We start from the raw sequence: 17,858 nt of genomic DNA on the forward strand, positions 1-17,858 counted from the left end.
CGGCTCCACTTTTCTCATGTTGGACATTTTTCTGATGAGGGTGTCACGGTCAACAGTCAAAACGATCGTCCTTTAAGAGCGTTTGGAAAGAGACAAGTCTTCATTTGTGCTGCACTGGTGGGAGGGGCCACGTACAGAGACACTGGAGACACTGCTGTAATAAACACCGCAGAAAATTAACAAGATTTTAATAGAAAATATCATTAAAATATTTTAGTAGAAAATCACCCAAGGGCCACATTAAAGGTCTTGGAGGGCCGGATCTGGCCCCCGGGCCTTATGTTTGACACCTGTGCCATAGATCATGACTGAAAGGGTTTAGGCTGAAGTGAAAAGTACTTAAAAATGCCAAACTTTATTAAAAAATGACAGAATGTTTACATTTAGTTTACATTTACAGTTTCACTTACGACTTACTGTACATAAGAGACAAAATATAAATTAAAACAAACACAATTTTCCATCAAAATGTGACCAAACTCAGGCTATAGTATTTATTTTTTTTATTGCATATTTGTATTTATCTTTTGTTCTCGAATTGCAACACTGGAATTTCCATCTTGCGTGACAAATAGAGGCCGTAGTATCTCTTATTTCGAAATAGCTAAATTTGTCTTCCTTTGTCTTTTCCCACCACTGTGAATGTCCCAGTGTGTAGATGTTTCTGTTTATCTGCTCTCTCTCTCTCTCTTTCTGTCTTTCTCTCTCTCTTCTTTCTCTCCTTCTCTTCTCTCTCTCCATAATCTCTTCTGTACATGGCAGTTATACTCACAGTGATGGGGTCCTGTCTCTGCTCTGACAGATATCGCCGAGCTTCTTAATGCAGACGAGTCGCGCCATCGCCACAAATAAGAACGACAAGCGCCGAGGATTTTACACCAATAACCATCTCTCTCTCTCTCTCTCTCTCTCTCTAACACTCTCGTTTTCTGTTTATCTATCCTTTCTTTCTCTTCCTCTCTCTTTCTCTCTGCCTTTGCCTCACTTTATCCCTGTCTCTCTGTCACTTTCTTTTTGCTGTGTAGAATTTCTGTCTCTCTCTTTTTTCCATTTCTATCTTTTACTCCCTCCCTTGTATTCTCTCTCTGTCTTTCTCTCTTCTCTTTCTTAGTCTCTTTCATTCACTTTCTTCTTCTTCTTCTCCTTCTTCTCTTTCTCTCGCTTCCCTCCTCTCTATATGCCTCTTTAACCTCTCTTTTTCTCTCTCTGTTTCTCTCCCACACAATCAATCTATTCTTCTCTCATTCTCTCTCTCTCTCTGCCTTTACCCCTCTTTAAATCTGTCTCTCTGTCACACATACATCCTTCTCTCCTCTCTTTCACCCCTCCTCTTTAACCTTTGATATCCCTCACTCGTTCCTTTCTTTCTCTTTTTTTTGTCCTCTCTCTCTTTCTCTCTCTTTCACCCCTCTTCTCTCTCTCTCTCTCTCTCTCTCTCTTCTCTTCTCTTCTCTCTCTTTTCCCTTTCATCCTTCCTCTTTAACCTTCAATATTCCCCTCTCTCTCTCTCCTCCTCTCTTCTTTCCCACTCTCTCTCTTTCTCTCCTCTTCTCCCTCTCTCTTCCCTTTCACTCCCCCTCTTTAACATTCAATATTCCCCTATTTCTCCTCTCTCTCTCTTTCTCTCCTCCTCTCTCTCTCTCTTCCCTTTCACTCCTCCTCTTTAATCTCCAATATTCCCCCTCTCTATCTCTCTCTCTTTTTCTCTCTTTCTTTTCACTCCTCCTCTTTAACTTTCCATAACCCCCTCTCTCTCCTCCTCCTCCTCCTCTCTCTCTCCCTTTCACCCCTCCTCTTTAACCTTCAATATTCCCCTCTTTCTCTCTCTCTCTTTTCTTTCACCCCTCTTCTCTCTCTCTCTCTCTTTTTTTTCTCTCTTCCCTTTCACTGTGCCTCTTTAACCTCCAATAACCACTCTCTCTCTCTCTCCCCACGTTCTCTCTCTCCCCCTTTCTCTCCTCTTCTCTCTCTCTCTTCCCTTTCACCTCTCCTCTTTAACCTTCAATATTCCCCTCTTTCTCTCCCTCTTTCTCTCTCTTTCACCCCTCTCTCTCTCTCTCTCCTTCTCTTCTCTTCTCTCTCTCTCTTTCCCTTTCACCCCTCCTCTTTAACCTTCAATGTTCCCCTCTCTCTCTCTCCTCCTCTCTTCTTTCCCACTCTCTCTCTTTCTCTCTGTCTCTTTCTCTCCTCTTCTCCCTCTCTCTTCCCTTTCACTCCCCCTCTTTAACATTCAATATTCCCCTATTTCTCTCTCTCTCTCTTTCACCTCCTCTTCTCCCTCACTCTTCCCTTTCACTCCTTCTCTTTAACCTCCAATACCACCCTCTCTCTCTTTCTCTCCTCTCCTCTCTCTCTTCCCTTTCACTCCTCCTCTTTAATCTCCAATATTCCCCCTCTCTATCTCTCTCTCTTTTTCTCTCTTTCTTTTCACTCCTCCTCTTTAACTTTCCATAACCCCCTCTCTCTCCTCCTCCTCCTCTCCTCCTCTCTCTCTCCCTTTCACCCTCCTCTTTAACCTTCAATATTCCCTCTCTCTCTCTCTCTCTCTCTCTCTTTTTTTCTCTCTTCCCTTTCACTTCCTCTTTAACCTCTCAATAACCACTTCTCTCTCTCTCTCTCCCTTTCTCTCCTCTTCTATCTCTCTCTCTCTCTTTTCACTCCTTCTCTTTAACCTCCAACACCACCCTCTCTTCTCTTTCTCTCCTCCTCCTCTCTCTCTTCCTCTTCACTCTCCTCTTAATCTCCCAATATTCCCCCTCTCTATCTCTCTCTCTTTTTCTCTCTTTCTTTTCACTCCTCCTCTTTAACTTTCCATAACCCCCTCTCTCTCCTCCTCCTCCTCCTCCTCTCTCCCCTTTCACCCCTCCTCTTTAACCTTCAATATTCCCCTCTTTCTCTCTCTCTCTCTTTTCTTTCACCCTCTCTCTCTCTCTCTCTCTCTTTTTTCTCTCTTCCCTTTCACTGTGCCTCTTTAACCTCCAATAACCACTTCTCTCTCTCTCTCTCTCCCTTTCTCTCCTCTCTCTCTCTCTCTTCTCTTTCACCCCTCCTCTTTAACCTTCAGTACACCCCTCTCTTTCTCTCCCTCTCTTCCCTTTCATCCCTCTCTCTCTCTCTCTCTCTCTCTCTCCTCAGTGTCTCGTGCAGTCAGGTCATGGTCAGGTTCAGTGGAGCGAGTTTCTCAAACACATTTCACATCAGCTCAGACTCACGGATCACATCACCACATCACTAACAACAACAACAACAACAACAACAAGCCCAACAAAGGCGCACTAATGTTACTTCCTGATTCGCGGACGATAAAAATGGTTTGTAATTATCTAAGGACAGTCCTCATTATGACCCGATCTGCTTTTAAATATACATCTACAAAATTGTTTCCATGTTATAATGTCTTTGTCTCATCAAAAACAGACCTGGAGTTGTGTTTTGTTTCATTCACACATGTTTTTAGTCTAAATCTCCAAAGCTCAAAACGCTCTGTCCCACCTTGTGATGTCATGTAGTGGTAGTTTTCAAGTTAACAGCTCCTTTTACCTTTTTGTTGTGTCGACATCGGCAATTCCAGGTATGAAATTATCCAAATGATTCTAGTGAAGGTGTATGCACTGGAAAGTTAAGTTAGAATGACTTAAATTAACAACATTTTACTTTATTTGAGTTGATTCAATTTGACAAATAAAATGATCTACCAACAGAATAAGTGAGTTTTTCTTTTTCAAGCAATGCAACATTCGACTTTGTTGCTTATTTTAAGTGCAAAAGTTGTTGTTTTTCTTATTTTAAGTGCAGCAAGACGTATTTTCATGTTTTAACTACAAAAAGTCTTAGATAATTTTACTTGTCAAGTCAAATTTACTCGAACCATGACAAAACTTTCTTAATTCAGGTCATCTTAACTTGACTAGATTTAGTTTTTTTGCATTGTGGAGTTTAAAAACACAGTGGAGCACATCACATGACAAAGTGGAACATTGTGTTCAGTTTGAGAGAAAAACTTGGCCTAAATCTGCAGGTTTTTTGTGTTAAAACTCCAAGTAGGTTTTTGATAAGGAAACAATATTATAACATAGATCAGAAAATAGCGTAATACGGTTCCGTTAAAAGACATAAAATGTACATTTATGCGCTTATCTTTTCGTTTTGTTGCTTGGTAAATTCATTCCCATGCCCTCTCTTATCATTTGAGGTCACGTCTCTTCTTTCTTGTTGATATTTTCGGCTCAGAGAAAGCCCGCTCCGAGACGGGGAAGTACGTTTTTCTTTTTTTCTTTTTTTTAACATTCTTGCGTTGGCTGCGAGTCGAACTTTGAAGACGAGATGAATGAAGAGAGTCCCCCTATGTTCGGGCTGACCCAGGATTTATTGAAAAATGAACATGCCAGCTGTAATGGGCCCTGGTAGCAGCCTTGTTCTTTATAGCCCCATACATAATAATAGATTTTTAAGGACTTGATTATCAGAAGGCGGACAGGCTCTGAGCTGCTCACAAAGCCCCATTTTTCATCTGTCTCTCAGTCACCGCTTTGAAAAATGCCACTAATGATTTCAGTGTAAACGGCATCATAAATACAGGCCGTTTGGCACACGCGCCGGAGAACACAGGTTCACATAAGGATAAGCCCGACTGGGTTCATTCATACCGTCATATTATTGTAATCTGGCCATATTTAAACATCCTACGTTACGCAGAATTGACTCTGGTGAGCTTTAACCCATGTTATTATGTTGTTGCCTCCTCAAAAACAGACCTGGATTTTTGCTCAGTTCATTCACACATATTTGAGTACCGTATATTTTGGGCTATAAGGGGCACTTATCTTTTAATCGACAGTGCACCTTATGTATTAATTCTGGTCATGCTTACTGACCCCGAACCGATTTTATATGGTTCATGGCGCTCGAAAATCTGTCAAAATGTTTTAGTATGACTTTGGTAAACTACGAATGATGGATCGTCGGAGCATTACGGCGTAATCGTAGTCAGGAGCCTCGCAGAGTAAAGGCGAAGTATAGTTCTGTGTTGACTCAAAGCACACTGCCGCTGTCGTCTTGTCGCTGTCGTTTTTGATTTATGCATAACAATAAGTTAATAATAATAGATTTTATTTATGTTGCACTTTACATAAAATAATGTCAAAGTGCTAAAGGTAAAAACAATGAATAAAAGAGCATCAGCCTCAAAGTGCATCAAGCTAAAACTATTACAACATAGAACCAATAAAATAAAATAAGATACAATTAACAAAAGGCTTTGGTAAAAAGATACGGTTTAAGATTTTGTTCTGTCTCAAGGTCTATGCACATAACACGCCACAACACTTGGAGGCTAGGATTTAAACCTGGCGTTTGCGTATACAAGGGGTCGGCAAATTTACATACTCAAAGAGCCACTTGGACCGACTCCCGCAGAAAAGAATCCTCATCACACATATTCCACTGAGTCGTGTCCTTTAGTCCAACAGATCAGTCTGTTTGTTTCTCTTAATGCGCTTTAGAATGCGGTGCACCTTATGTATGAAAATAGATGAGAGAATTCATTAGAAAACATTATTCAGATTGCGCCTTATAATCCGGTGCGATTTATAGTCCGAAAAATACAGTAACCCTTTATTATTAAAGTGCTTAAAATGCTCTGTTCCACCTCGTGATGTCATGAGGCAGGAGTTTTGAAGTAAACAGCTACTTCTACCTTTTGTTCAGGGGCGGCACCGGGATGGGGGCTCGAGGGGGCATTTGAGGGAGCACTAGCCCCTCCTAAAAGGGCCAATGTTCCTCTACAGCCCCCCAAAAATCTTTGCCTCATTTTCATAGAGCATTGAGTCTTGACTAAAAATGTTCAAATGGCAACCACAAATCACAAACCACCATATTACACCGGAAAAAAACAATATCTAGATAAGCTAAAATGACTTAAATTAACAATATTTTACTTTATTTGAGTAGATTCAGCTTGACAAGTAAAATTATCTATCGATGGAATAAGTGTGTTTTTCTTAATTCAAGCAACATTCTATTTTGTTTCTTATTTTTAGTGGAGCAAGATGTATTTTCATATTTTAAGTACAAAAGGTCTTGTTCCACTGGCAGATAATTTTACTTGTGAAGTGAATTTTACTGAAATCATGATAAAACTTAATACTTAACTCTAAATTCAAGTCATCTTAACTGGACTAGATTTAGTTTTTTGCAAACTTGGTGGAGTTGGAAGTGCTCTTGCAACCATAAAAGCCTCTAAATTATCGTTAAGTGAGCACCCCCAGTGAAGAACTTGGCACCCCAAAGCTCCTCTAAGCAGAAATGTCTTTATAACGCTTTAGTTCAGTAGAGATGGTCAATTCCAGGACTCAAATTATCCAAATGAATTCAATTAAAATACACTGTTTGGGATTAAAATGCGCAGTTTCACCCTGGTATCTGATGCTCCCGCCAGCAGAGATTCATTTAGGACACCCCCAGCGTGATCCGACTGTATGGCAAAGTATCAATTGAGTTGTGTAGGCTCCCCATAGACTCATAATGGGGACAGTGTAGGAGACAGTAGACCCTAATTCAGACGTAACCTCCCCCTCACCTCCCTCTCCCAGGAGCTGCACCCTCTTCTGTGACCTCGCCTCTCCTCTGCGGCTGTCTCCGCTCTTTCTCCATTACTGCACAGTCTGTGACAAATGCGGTGGCTGCTCCTCTGCACAGGCTCGCTGCAGTTCGATACGAGGCGCTGGACTCGGCTCGGGGAAAAGTGTTAGAAGCCGCCGCTGTGGTAGTTTGAGTAGTTAGCTCCATTTACAGACTTTTGGGGGGAAAGTCCGTGTAGAGTTTGAGCTGTGATTTTTAAATGAACGTGTTTGTTTGTTTGTTTTTTTTGGCATTGCGGCGTTGTGTTGTGGGTAATGTATTTTTCAGACTATAAGACACAATATCAATAATGCTGAATGCTCTCGTTTATTTTCATAAATAAGGTGCACCAAATTATAAGGCGCATTAAGCGAAACAAACGGACAACACTTGAGACTGTTCCCTTACACCAGGCGTACATGATCCATTGGCAGATCGTGGCGTAATTCGCCCGGCGTTGCCTCCCTGTCTTGGTGAATGTGTATTATGAATGTGAATGTGGGTGGATAATTTAAGTTTGTTTTTTTAAATTTCCTACGAGGTGGACTCAAATATACATTGATTAATAATGTGTTTAATGCAGCTTTGCGCACATTTGTTTACGTTTTACAGAAACCAAACTTAAAACCACATGGATAATTTGCATAAACTACAGTATTTTCCGCACTATTAGGCACTCTAGATTATAAGGCGTACTGTCATTAAATGGTCTATTTATGAACTTTTTTCACAAATAAACCGCACCGGACTTTAAACGAAACACAACAGTTCAATGGGTCAGTGGGACTTTGTTTGGCGCGTTCACGATACTTTGTTCAGTTTTGTGGCGTGTAGGGAGGGTGCTGTCTGGGACCGCTGGATTGTCGGCGTGTTCGCAGTGACTCAGTTGTTCAGATGTGTCTAGAAGTGGCACATTGCACTCGCTTTTTCGGTTCGTTCCTTCATTCGGTTCCTCGTCGGTGTGGAGTGATGAGTGTGGCCGCGGGTGTTTTTCGCCACGTGCTGTCTGCGTGCGCTGCGGGTGGTGCGGCTTTGTAGTTTACTGAAGTCGTGTTGGGACACCCGAGTGGATTCGTGTATAGCGCGCTCTGGATTGCGGGGCGCGTGGCCGTTTTTTGATGTGGTTAGAGGCTTAAGAGCACATCTAATAGCCTGGAAAATACGGTATAAACTCTGAAAAAAACAGCTCGCTCCTTGTGCGCTGATGCGGTCAACTTCTGTCGAACTTACCCCACGAGGTTCCTGACTATGGTAATGCTCCGACAGTCCATCAAACGGTGCCGCGTCGTAGCTTACCAAAGTTGTACTAAAACATTTTGACAGACTTCTGAGTGCCGTGTACCACATAAAATCGGTTCAAAGTCAGTAAACACAAAAGAATTAATACATAAGGTGCACCGAATTATAAGATGCACTGCTGATTTTTGAGGAAATTAAAGGATTTTAAGAGCGCCTTATAGTCCGAAAAGTATGGTAATCCTTCAGTTTGATTTTAGTTAAATAAAGGTTTTGAACTTTTACCCATTACAACTATGGCTATTACTAAAGAAGACCTACAGTGCTTGTGTCTGCTATATAGTTATAATCTGTGACATCTATGAATCATGATGTTAGAATTTGCACATTTTATATCACAATATTCCTCTAAAACAACTTAATAAAAGAAACAAGTCCACTGATTTACATGTTAGAAAACCGTGGTGCCCAATGGGAGCTGATGTTGGTATAAACACGAGAAGCAATTTTTATTTATTATTTGCATTTGTATTGATATGACTACACGACACTGTAGAATCCTACATATATCACAGATTAAGAAAATAAAATTGTAACGTAGTAAGTACAGAGCAGTGTTGGTGAAAACGTGAGGCGATCGACAAAATAAGTGATTCTAAATTGCTCAAACATGCACAAATCACTCCAAAGAGAACTTCTGGCGAGTAAATTGTGAGTGGAAACAACGAAGGGAGTCAACGTGGGGGACAAAGGGTGTCCCAGGGTCTTACGGGCCAAGAATTATTACATCCATATATAAATTAATATTAGAGGAGGGGCCCATGTGAGTCCTCTTGCCTCCCAAATTTCTTTTGACGGGCCTGAAAAAGCTCTGAAAAGTTTGTTACGTCTGCTTTTAGGTGGGAATCCTACATCATTTTACAGATTTATTTAGTCCTTTATTGTTTGTTTGTTTGTTTTTCAACACTTTAACTTAATACGCTGGCAAACTATCGCTGAAATTATCTCTAAATCTGGGCACCGCTGCTGTGAATATATAGTACCTCGACTTGTGTTAAGCTTGCAGTTTAGTAGAGACCGAACAGCGAGAGCCATTAATTCTATAGTACGAACTCTCCGCGGCCAAATGCTTTAACTTACAGTACTGACAGTTACTTCCCTTTTATTAACGCCCCCTACTGACCGCTGTATCCCGTCCAAGCCATAGCTCAAATCACCACATATGGAGCGTTTTTCTCCAGTCTGCAGCTGCTTTGTCATTTGCATACAAAAGTGAAAGGGCTACAAATTACCCCCACTGTGATTCGTCCACAGAGACCTCCGAGAAGGGCTTTGTGTATTATAAGTTAATGGAAAGCTTGGATAGGTCCCGTGGTCCAGCGCTATACACTCTACTCTACCGGGCTAACGCTTTATTTTTTTTATTTCAGTTCTACAAACCAGCATGAGACTTTAATAGAGCTTTAAAGAACTCCTATACACTTATAATCTAGCACCTGTGGGTTATTATGTGATATTTCTGACATTTTAAATCAACAATGAGTGCGTATACATGCACATCAATAACCCGGTTATTAGCCATATCCCGGTTATGTCAGTATTCGGGTTACTGCGTTTACATGCGCACTGAGAAACCGGGACACTCATATCCGCGTATACATGATCAAATGGAGTATCCCGGTTTCTTGACATAATCTTACAAATGCGCAGGCGCAAAAATTAACTTAAATCAATTTCATAAACCAGGAAAAATACAAACCGTGAGCTCCTTTAGCATAAGAAGCTAAGGAGCTACGAGATCTCCCACAATCCACTGTGCAGATTCTTCATTAAAATCTTCTGCATAAATAAACTCAACTTTACAACATATAAACCATAAAGACTATAGACACATCAGCCCGTTTGATCAGATAATTCAGCTGTGATCACATTTGTTTACGTTTTACAGAAACGAAACTTAAGACCGTTTGGCTAATTAGCATAAACTGTTAGCGGCGATAAAAACAACTCGCTCCTTGCGCCGCTGATGCGATCAGTTTCTTTTGGACTAAATGACACGACTCTGTGGATTATGTGTGTTATTTCTGTGACAGAAGAGGCGCTAATGATGGTAAGTGTGTTCCGTGCGTATAGAGTATAGGAGATAGTTCATGTTTTAGCTTTTCAGCGTCACACGAGTGCAGGTCGTACGAGTGCAGATTGTACGTGTGCAGGTTTAGCGCAGCTCTTTATTTTACGTCATTTCACTCGTTTGGTCACTTTATTTATGTTGGTCAATTTATTTATGTCACTACTGTTGTGGTTGAAGAGGCTGGAAAGTGTCTTTTTGGACGCATGCGCACTCAACTTTATGTTGCAGTAACCGGGGTACTGCGTTTACATGCCACAAGTAACCCGGTTACTATCGGAATAAACCAGCTACAGTAACCCGGTTTCTAATAACCGGGATACTGCCATAACCGGGTTACTGAAACCGGGTTACTGCGTATACATGCACCATCAAGAAACCGGGATACTCAAAAAACCCGATCATAACCGGGTTATTGATGTGCATGTATACGCACTCAGTGTCCACCGTGCCTAATAGGAGTCGATTTCACAACAAATGATGACGTGAAGCTTCTGAATCCGTGGATCATTCGTTCGTTCATTGTTTTTTCAAAATAAACCCAAAAATAAGTAAAAATAAATAAATAAAAATAAAACTTGTCTTCATTATTTGTCTCAAAAAACAAAATAATAATAAAAAAAATAGACAATGATTTTATTTATTTATTTTTTGGCTGTGGCTGATTGAGCAAGCGCAGTAGTGGGGCTTGTGTATCACGTGATCACTTTGACCAATCAGAGCGAGAGGAGCCAGAGTGAATGATTAAAAAGAGTTTTTTAAGACAACTGAAGGATTTTGAGCTGAGAAAAAAGTTATGATCTGAAAATAGGTAAAAATCGGCAACTAATTCTACCTTTTTGAAAGTTGTAGAAATATCCTTTCTCGGCCCAGGGAATTTTTTCACTGTAGTACCAGTGAGTGCCGCTATGTCAACTGAAGGCAACTACAAGCAGCAAAACCCTGTCCAGTTATTTTAATAGATTCATGATGCACCTTTAAAGGTCCTGTATTGCTGTATTACACAAAAAGTGACTCTTGTAAGCTTCATGCCGTGTTATAATGTGGTTACATCCTCAAGAACAGACCTGGACTTGTGTTTTTTTCTGTCATTCACACATGTTTGAGTCATCCTTTATTAGTCTGTTTACATCTCACTCAACTGTTGACTTTGGCTATTTTCAGACTGCAGGGCTTAACGCTCAATTCCGATTTTTTTGTGAAATACGATGTTTTTGCGAGGTCGTTCACATTTCCAATTAAATGTGACTTGTATGTGACTCCAGTGTGAAGCATAAAACGGCCCAAAAGTGTCCCGCATGTGCACTGGAGACACGATGACATCAACTGCAGTGAGCGTGCTCTGTGTTTACGGAAGTTGTCCAAACATGGACGCGAGCATTGAGCACCTGGAGATTTTAAAGTTCCTCTTGTACCGGAGCCAGAACATGAACAACTTCCTTGCTTTAAGGAGGAGATTGAGAAGGAGAAGGACGAGGTTTTTGGCGTGGTGTTTTGTGGGGCAGCGGCAGCAACGTCCGTTAAAAGGAACTTGTGGATATGGAGATGTAGCCAGGAGTGGTGAGTGGTGATGTGCTTCGCTTCAGTGACACGGAGTTCATTAACAATTTTCGCCAACTTCAGCGCAGAATAGTGACGTTTGTGGCTTGTTGATGACGTGTAGGTCGGATGAATGCGCTTTGGCCGTTCAGACTGAAGTCCCATGTCAAAAGATCGGATATGTATCGGTTTCAGGAGCACATATCGAAGTGTCCTGGGTCACATTTGAAAAAATCGGATCTGTGTCGTTCAGACTGTCATTAAAAGATCAGATACAGGTCACATAGGGGCCAAAAAATCAGATTTGGGTCACTTCAGGCTGCAGTCTGAACGTAGCCTTAGATTTAATTAGTATCGAAATGTATAGAAATTAGATAGAAAAAAGTTCAGATTCCAGGCGTTCACATTAAGGATCCGTTCATAAGAGCCGTTCTCTCATTAACTAATTGTAATCTTTGTTAATCATTCGTAAATTTGAACCATAGGCACAGAATAGCCTTCTTTTCTTTGTCCATCTGCACCATGGCAACTGCGGCTCCAGACGTAACTCACTGACACCGAATGGAGTGAAAGAAAATTGCGAAACCGGCTTTGAGTACGAAAAGAACAATGCTTTTGGAACGACTTACAGCCAATCAGAGAATCAATAAGAGGCCGTGGGCGCAGAAGTTGGAGATGGAGGTGTGTGAACTGTGCTCTGTTATGGGCTGCTTGTTTTTCTTTCTCCTCTAACCTCTGCTCTGATCTCTGTGCTGTGTGTCTGTGTGCGTTTGTGATACTAAACCTGCTTTTGCACTTCATTTTTGTTTCAATCCTCCGACGAAAACACGAGTGGGGAGGTGGCAAACTTGTGGCTCACACCAACTTGAAACCCGACCGTGGCTTCGCGGTCCGTTGCGTCAGCTGGACACGGGGGAGGGGTCAAAAAACTAGAAAATTTGTATGAAAAAATATTAGATTAATCTGAAAAGCAGCATTTTTTGGGGGGGAGAGAACGTCAAATTTGGCCTGATCCCAGCAAAAACTACACCTCATAAACGGATTACACACATTATAAAAGGAGTTAACTCAATAGGATTTTGAATATGGTGAACATATAAGAAAGACGCACACCAAAACACAAAAAACTTCCTTTTAAAACAGCCCCTAATGCTATTGTTCGCCTTTAGTGGATTATCTCCAGCGCTTTGTTTAAAATGAAAGGAATAAATGTACTTACTCAAGGACAAAAGACTTCACCGAGCCAGATTAAATACAGCTGCACGGAAGAGGACGCGGACAAATTATGAAATAGTTTTGAGATAAAGTAACTCAAAGTGCACTATGTAACTTTTTTTTTGGTTCATGGATAGGTTTACGCTTTGCCTGGCATGTTCCGCAGTATGGCATTAATCTTATCTTTTGTGCAAGTGTTCATTTACAGCTGTTTTTATTGTCAAAAGGTGGTATTGCCTCATGGAGATAGATTAATGTAATGCCATACTGTGGAATATTCTAGACAAAAAATGTACTTCGTCATGGAGAAAAGAAAGTTCTGAACCACTCACCAGAAAAATGTACATAGTGCCCTTTTAATTTAAGTTTAAGTTAAGTAAATTAATTTTTGTGTAACTATCCTTTTTAAAATTAATAGACTTAGGCCTACATAAAGAAAAAGTGTGTTAAATTTTTATGATTTTTTTTTTAATTTTTTTTTTGTTATTTTATTAGCAATTTAGTTTAGTTAGGATTTTTAACTTTATGATGGTTAGACAATGCAAAAGGTTGATACATACTCGGGGTGTAATGGCACACAAAAAATCATGGTTCGGTTCATTTTCGGTACAGTATGGGAACAAAATGGAAAATTAATTTGCTTGGTGTTTATTTGTGTTTATTAAACCAAAAATTTGACAAGAAAATAAAATAAATGCAAAGTGCTGCTTGGTAATACTTATAAGTTAAATAAAATATTCTCAAATAAGCAACAAATGTGTGAAATATTATAAAAAATTCATTCCTTCTGAACAGTAAAACAAAACTTTTCAAAAACTAAAACGCAGCACTAACAGTTCCAGCATGAAGTTTTACTAAATGTTCATATTTTTGGGCCAGAAAAACCAATGAGTTTGCTTGTGAATATTAAAGAGCCTGAGCCTTCTGTGTAGCTGCACATGTAGTGGCGAAATGTAAACACACAAAAACTCACTCGTGCACAGAACTGCACTGAACCGGTCAGCACAAATACATGTACCGTTACACCCCTAATACATACGCACAAAAAATAGACTAAAATAAAGCTTAGAATGCCCCTTATACTCACTAGGCCTATAATCACAGTAGCAATAGTAGTTGTCATATATTATAATATACAACAACTTCTATATTGCCTCCAAAATTGGCAAAACCTATTATTAAAAGTTAACATTTTGGCTTTGCAATGGTCACACATGCAGACACACCACACAAAATACAGGTCTAAGTCTAGTTTAAGTCTTATGCCGCTTTTAATCACAATAGTAGTACTTATAGTAGTAGTTCTTGTCCTTTATTGAACTATATTGCCTCCAAAATCCACAAAACCTACTACTGAAAGTTAAAAATTTTGCTTTACAATGGTCACACATACCACACAAAACTACAGGTCTAAGTCTAGTCTAGTCTAGGTCTAGTCTAGGTCTAGACTAAGTCTTATATCGCTTTTATCCACAATAGTAGTTCTTATAGTAGTAGTTCTTGTCCTTTATTGAACAATATTGCCTCCAAAATTCGCAAAACCTGTTGGCATGTTTAGCTTTATAATGGTTACACAACACAAACAGTTCACACATACACAAATCACATGAAAACGCAACTTAAAATGCCCCTTTTTTAAAAACGCAGTAGTAGTAATAGTAGTTTTCTTACATTAAACTATATTGCCTCCATAATTATAAACTTGTCAACCTGTTATTTTTAGCTTTATAATGGTTCCACCACACAAAAGCTCGACATATACACATACAACACACAAAAATACAACTTATAATGTCCAATTTACACATTACACACATAGAAGTAATAGTAGTTGCCCTGTATTTAACTGTATATTGTCTCCAAAGTTAGAAAACCCTGTAGACAATATAAACGTTTGACAAAATTACACAAAAATACAACTTTAAATGTCCCTTTCACCCGTTATAAACATAGTAGTAGTAGTCCTGTTTTGAATTACTGCCCCCAAAATGAGCAAAACTGTTCTTCTCTCCCACCTGCCCTCCCCTTTGCTCCACACCCCTCCCCCCTCTGTGCAGAATCCCTCGAGGACCAATCCAGCGCCGGCGTGGTGGCGGGGGCGGTCATCGGCTCCCTCCTCGCGCTCTTTCTGGTCATCGGCCTGGTCACCGTGCTCCTGACCCGTAGCCGCCGCCAGCAGAGACGGGGGTATCCGAGCAGCGGGGACTCCATCGCGACCGGGAGCGGCGGCAGCAACGGCGGCGACTACGGCAACAAAGCGCGCCTCCTCTTCAGCCAGTCGGGAAACGGGAGCAGCAATAAAAACGGAACGGGGAACAATAACGGGCCGATGTACACGTACAGAGAGGGGTGCGACGCCACGGGGACGCTCACCGAAAACCACCACCACCTCCATCACCACGTGGCCCCGAACCCCGCCGATATCCTCCTCACCAACGACATGGACGAAGCGGAGAGGAGGAAGTTCGCGATGGACGACAGCATGGACGAAGAGGAGCGGTTCGACAGGTTCGGGGGCATGCGGGGCGGCGGGACCTCGATGCAGCCGGCCTATCCCATCGCTCACAGGGGGCGTAACGACGAAGAGGAGCTGGATGTCTACCTTGATGACGATATGGAGTCGCAAAGAGATGGTTCGGTGATATCACGGACTGCGATTTACGTGTGAACGGATTTGGATAATGGCGGAATGTAGATATAGGGTACAAGACTTGAAAAGTGCAAGAAACGAGGCGCCTGATTTGATTCGTCAACATTGGCTACAAGCTCAATAACCAACAAACTCAGCGTCCACACGTGTAGCCTCGTCTTATCAGGAGAGGGACTAAAGCTAACGAGAATGTTTTGTGATGTAACCGTGCTGTATCATTCGGATGGATATATTCGTTGTCAGGCAAAAATAAAGTCAAAAAATCGAAGCAAACCAAGAAAACTGTCGCCGCTTACGCTACATCGTCGTCTTCTTCTGCTTTCGCGATCTGTGACAACGTGCGGAGTATCGTTTCGTATTTTATATTGAACTGTACAAACCCAGTCGCCTATTCGGAAAAAAAACTGCCTTCATCGAACTTGTGTACACGTCATGGCGCCCTCTCTCGTGGACCACCGGTCGTACCGCGTCGAACATCACATCGAAACCGCATCCGCTGACGTCGCTTCGGGGGGGGGAAAAAAACAACACTTGGAAAAACACGCGCGCAGCTCCGCCGGCGAAGCGGAGCGTCGCGGTTTATCGTGGACTTTTTACAGGTTCGTGGGGGGACAGAAATGCACTGTTTTATTTTTTCGCCCCTTCTGAGTTGCCGTCTGCTCCCTCCCCACTCCCCCCTCCCCCCCCCCCCCCCCCCCCCCCCACGCCTCCACCTGGATTTCCCATTGGGTTGTTGATGAAGCAGAGACAGAGGGAGCGGTGGGGGTGCAGTTACATCGCAAGCTTATCAGTGTGTTCTAATGTGTGGTTGGCTGTGACTGAAATGAACCATAACATCTATATATCGAAGCGGACTCTCTCTTGTTTCTCTATAGCACAGTTTTGATGTTCTTGTAGCGTATTCGTAGCTGTTTTTCTCGCTGTTGTGTAATGGTGTTGATCTAAACAAAAGCTGCACCAGGAGCCTTGGGGAGCTGCACACGGCTTCCCTAATGATTCAAGATGTTCTTTACTTTGTTTCAACCCAACTTTCCTTGCAGCGTTGTATATTTTTGTGTTTTATTTTTTACCCACAATGCACGAAGGGAATATGCAAACGAGTTATAATTATTAGGTGCCCCGTGTTACTTTTAAAAGTGCACCGTGCGACTTTTCTGGTGCTGTCCGCCACGGAGATGTTATCGTTTTGTAGTGGTGGACGAAGTAAAAGTGCGAATCTTAAGTACAAATTGTAGGTATCTGTACTTTACTGAAGTCAGTTTTACAGTGGAAACTTTTTATTTTCACTTTTACTTCACGACATTCGACAACACGTATCTGTACTTTCTACTCCACTACATTTTAGATCTGGAGTGAAAAGTAAAAAGTACTTTGAAATGGCTGAGACTTAATTAATTTAGAGTATTTAATTTGAGTTTCCGTCCCAACTTTGAACAAACCAAATACACAAAAACAGCTAGAAAAATTAACAAATCATGTTGTAAAATTCTTTATCACGTTTCATCCTTCAATTGTTCTTAAAATCTGCTAAATACTTTTACTTTTTACTCTTTAAGTACATCTTTAATTGCTTAATATTTTTCTTTAATTTGATTTTTTTTTTATATGATACTTTTACTTGAGTAACTTTTTGCCCCTGTATGTGTACTTTTACTGTACTTAAGTAATAAAATTGAGTACTTCACCCACCGCTGTTGCTTTGTCTGGAATGTCCCAGTGTGGCATTAAAAGTGGAAGGGCAATAACGTCTTTCCCCTTGATAAAATTCACAGAACATTCTCTTTGTTCCGGCTTTAAATCCTCAATCTCGGGAATCGTTGCCAACGCAGAATGTCTGGCTCTTCGCTGATTGGCTGGTGCCCGAACTCGCACTTCTGGGGTTTTTGTGAACCTAGTGCAGGGGTGTCAAACTCATTTTGGTCAAACCTACTTTGATCCTAAAGGGGCTGGATCAGAAAACTCATGGCATATATACAGTAGCCCAAAAATAGCAATAAGTTCAAATATTTGTGCAGAGAAACACAAATCTATTACAGAAATATTTTTTAAATGATGAACTCTTGCTTTTACAAATATTATAATATTATGAACAACCTGAAACTTTAAGAAAAATGCAATTTCAACACATGAACTTGTTTGCAAATGGGAACAAGTCCAATTTTTCTTGGAAAATCCTGCACTTGGCGTTCTCATTTTTGACATTTTTCTGATGAGGGTGTCACGGTCAACAGTCAAAACGATCGTCCTTTAAGAGCGTTTGGAAAGAGGCAAGTCTTCATTTGTGCTGCTCTGGTGGGAGGGGCCACGTACAGAGACACTGGAGACACTGCTATGATAAGTGACACAGAAACATTACCAATATTTTAATAGAAAATATAATTAAAATATTTCAGTTGAAAATCAGCTGAGGGCCAGATTAAAGGTCTTGGAGGGCCGGATCTGGCCCCCAGGCCGCATGTTTGACACCCCTGA

General features: G+C 41.1%; 1 protein-coding gene across 1 annotated transcript in view; it reads left to right on the forward strand.

The window, feature by feature from the left end:
* The window catches only part of pvrl2l (PVR cell adhesion molecule related 2 like), a 292,584-nt gene extending 276,642 nt beyond the window's left edge, over positions 1–15,942 (forward strand). The window contains exon 7 of the mRNA XM_055157102.1: positions 14,794–15,942. Within this exon, the coding sequence (XP_055013077.1) occupies positions 14,794–15,404 (611 nt within the window). The 3' untranslated portion in view covers positions 15,405–15,942. The remainder of the gene's footprint in view (positions 1–14,793) is intronic.
* Positions 15,943–17,858: the final 1,916 nt, after the last annotated feature.

The sequence above is a fragment of the Boleophthalmus pectinirostris genome, unplaced genomic scaffold, assembly GCF_026225935.1.
Source record: "Boleophthalmus pectinirostris isolate CB_2022bp ecotype Guang Dong unplaced genomic scaffold, ASM2622593v1 HiC_scaffold_21, whole genome shotgun sequence".
NCBI lineage: Eukaryota > Metazoa > Chordata > Actinopteri > Gobiiformes > Gobiidae > Boleophthalmus > Boleophthalmus pectinirostris.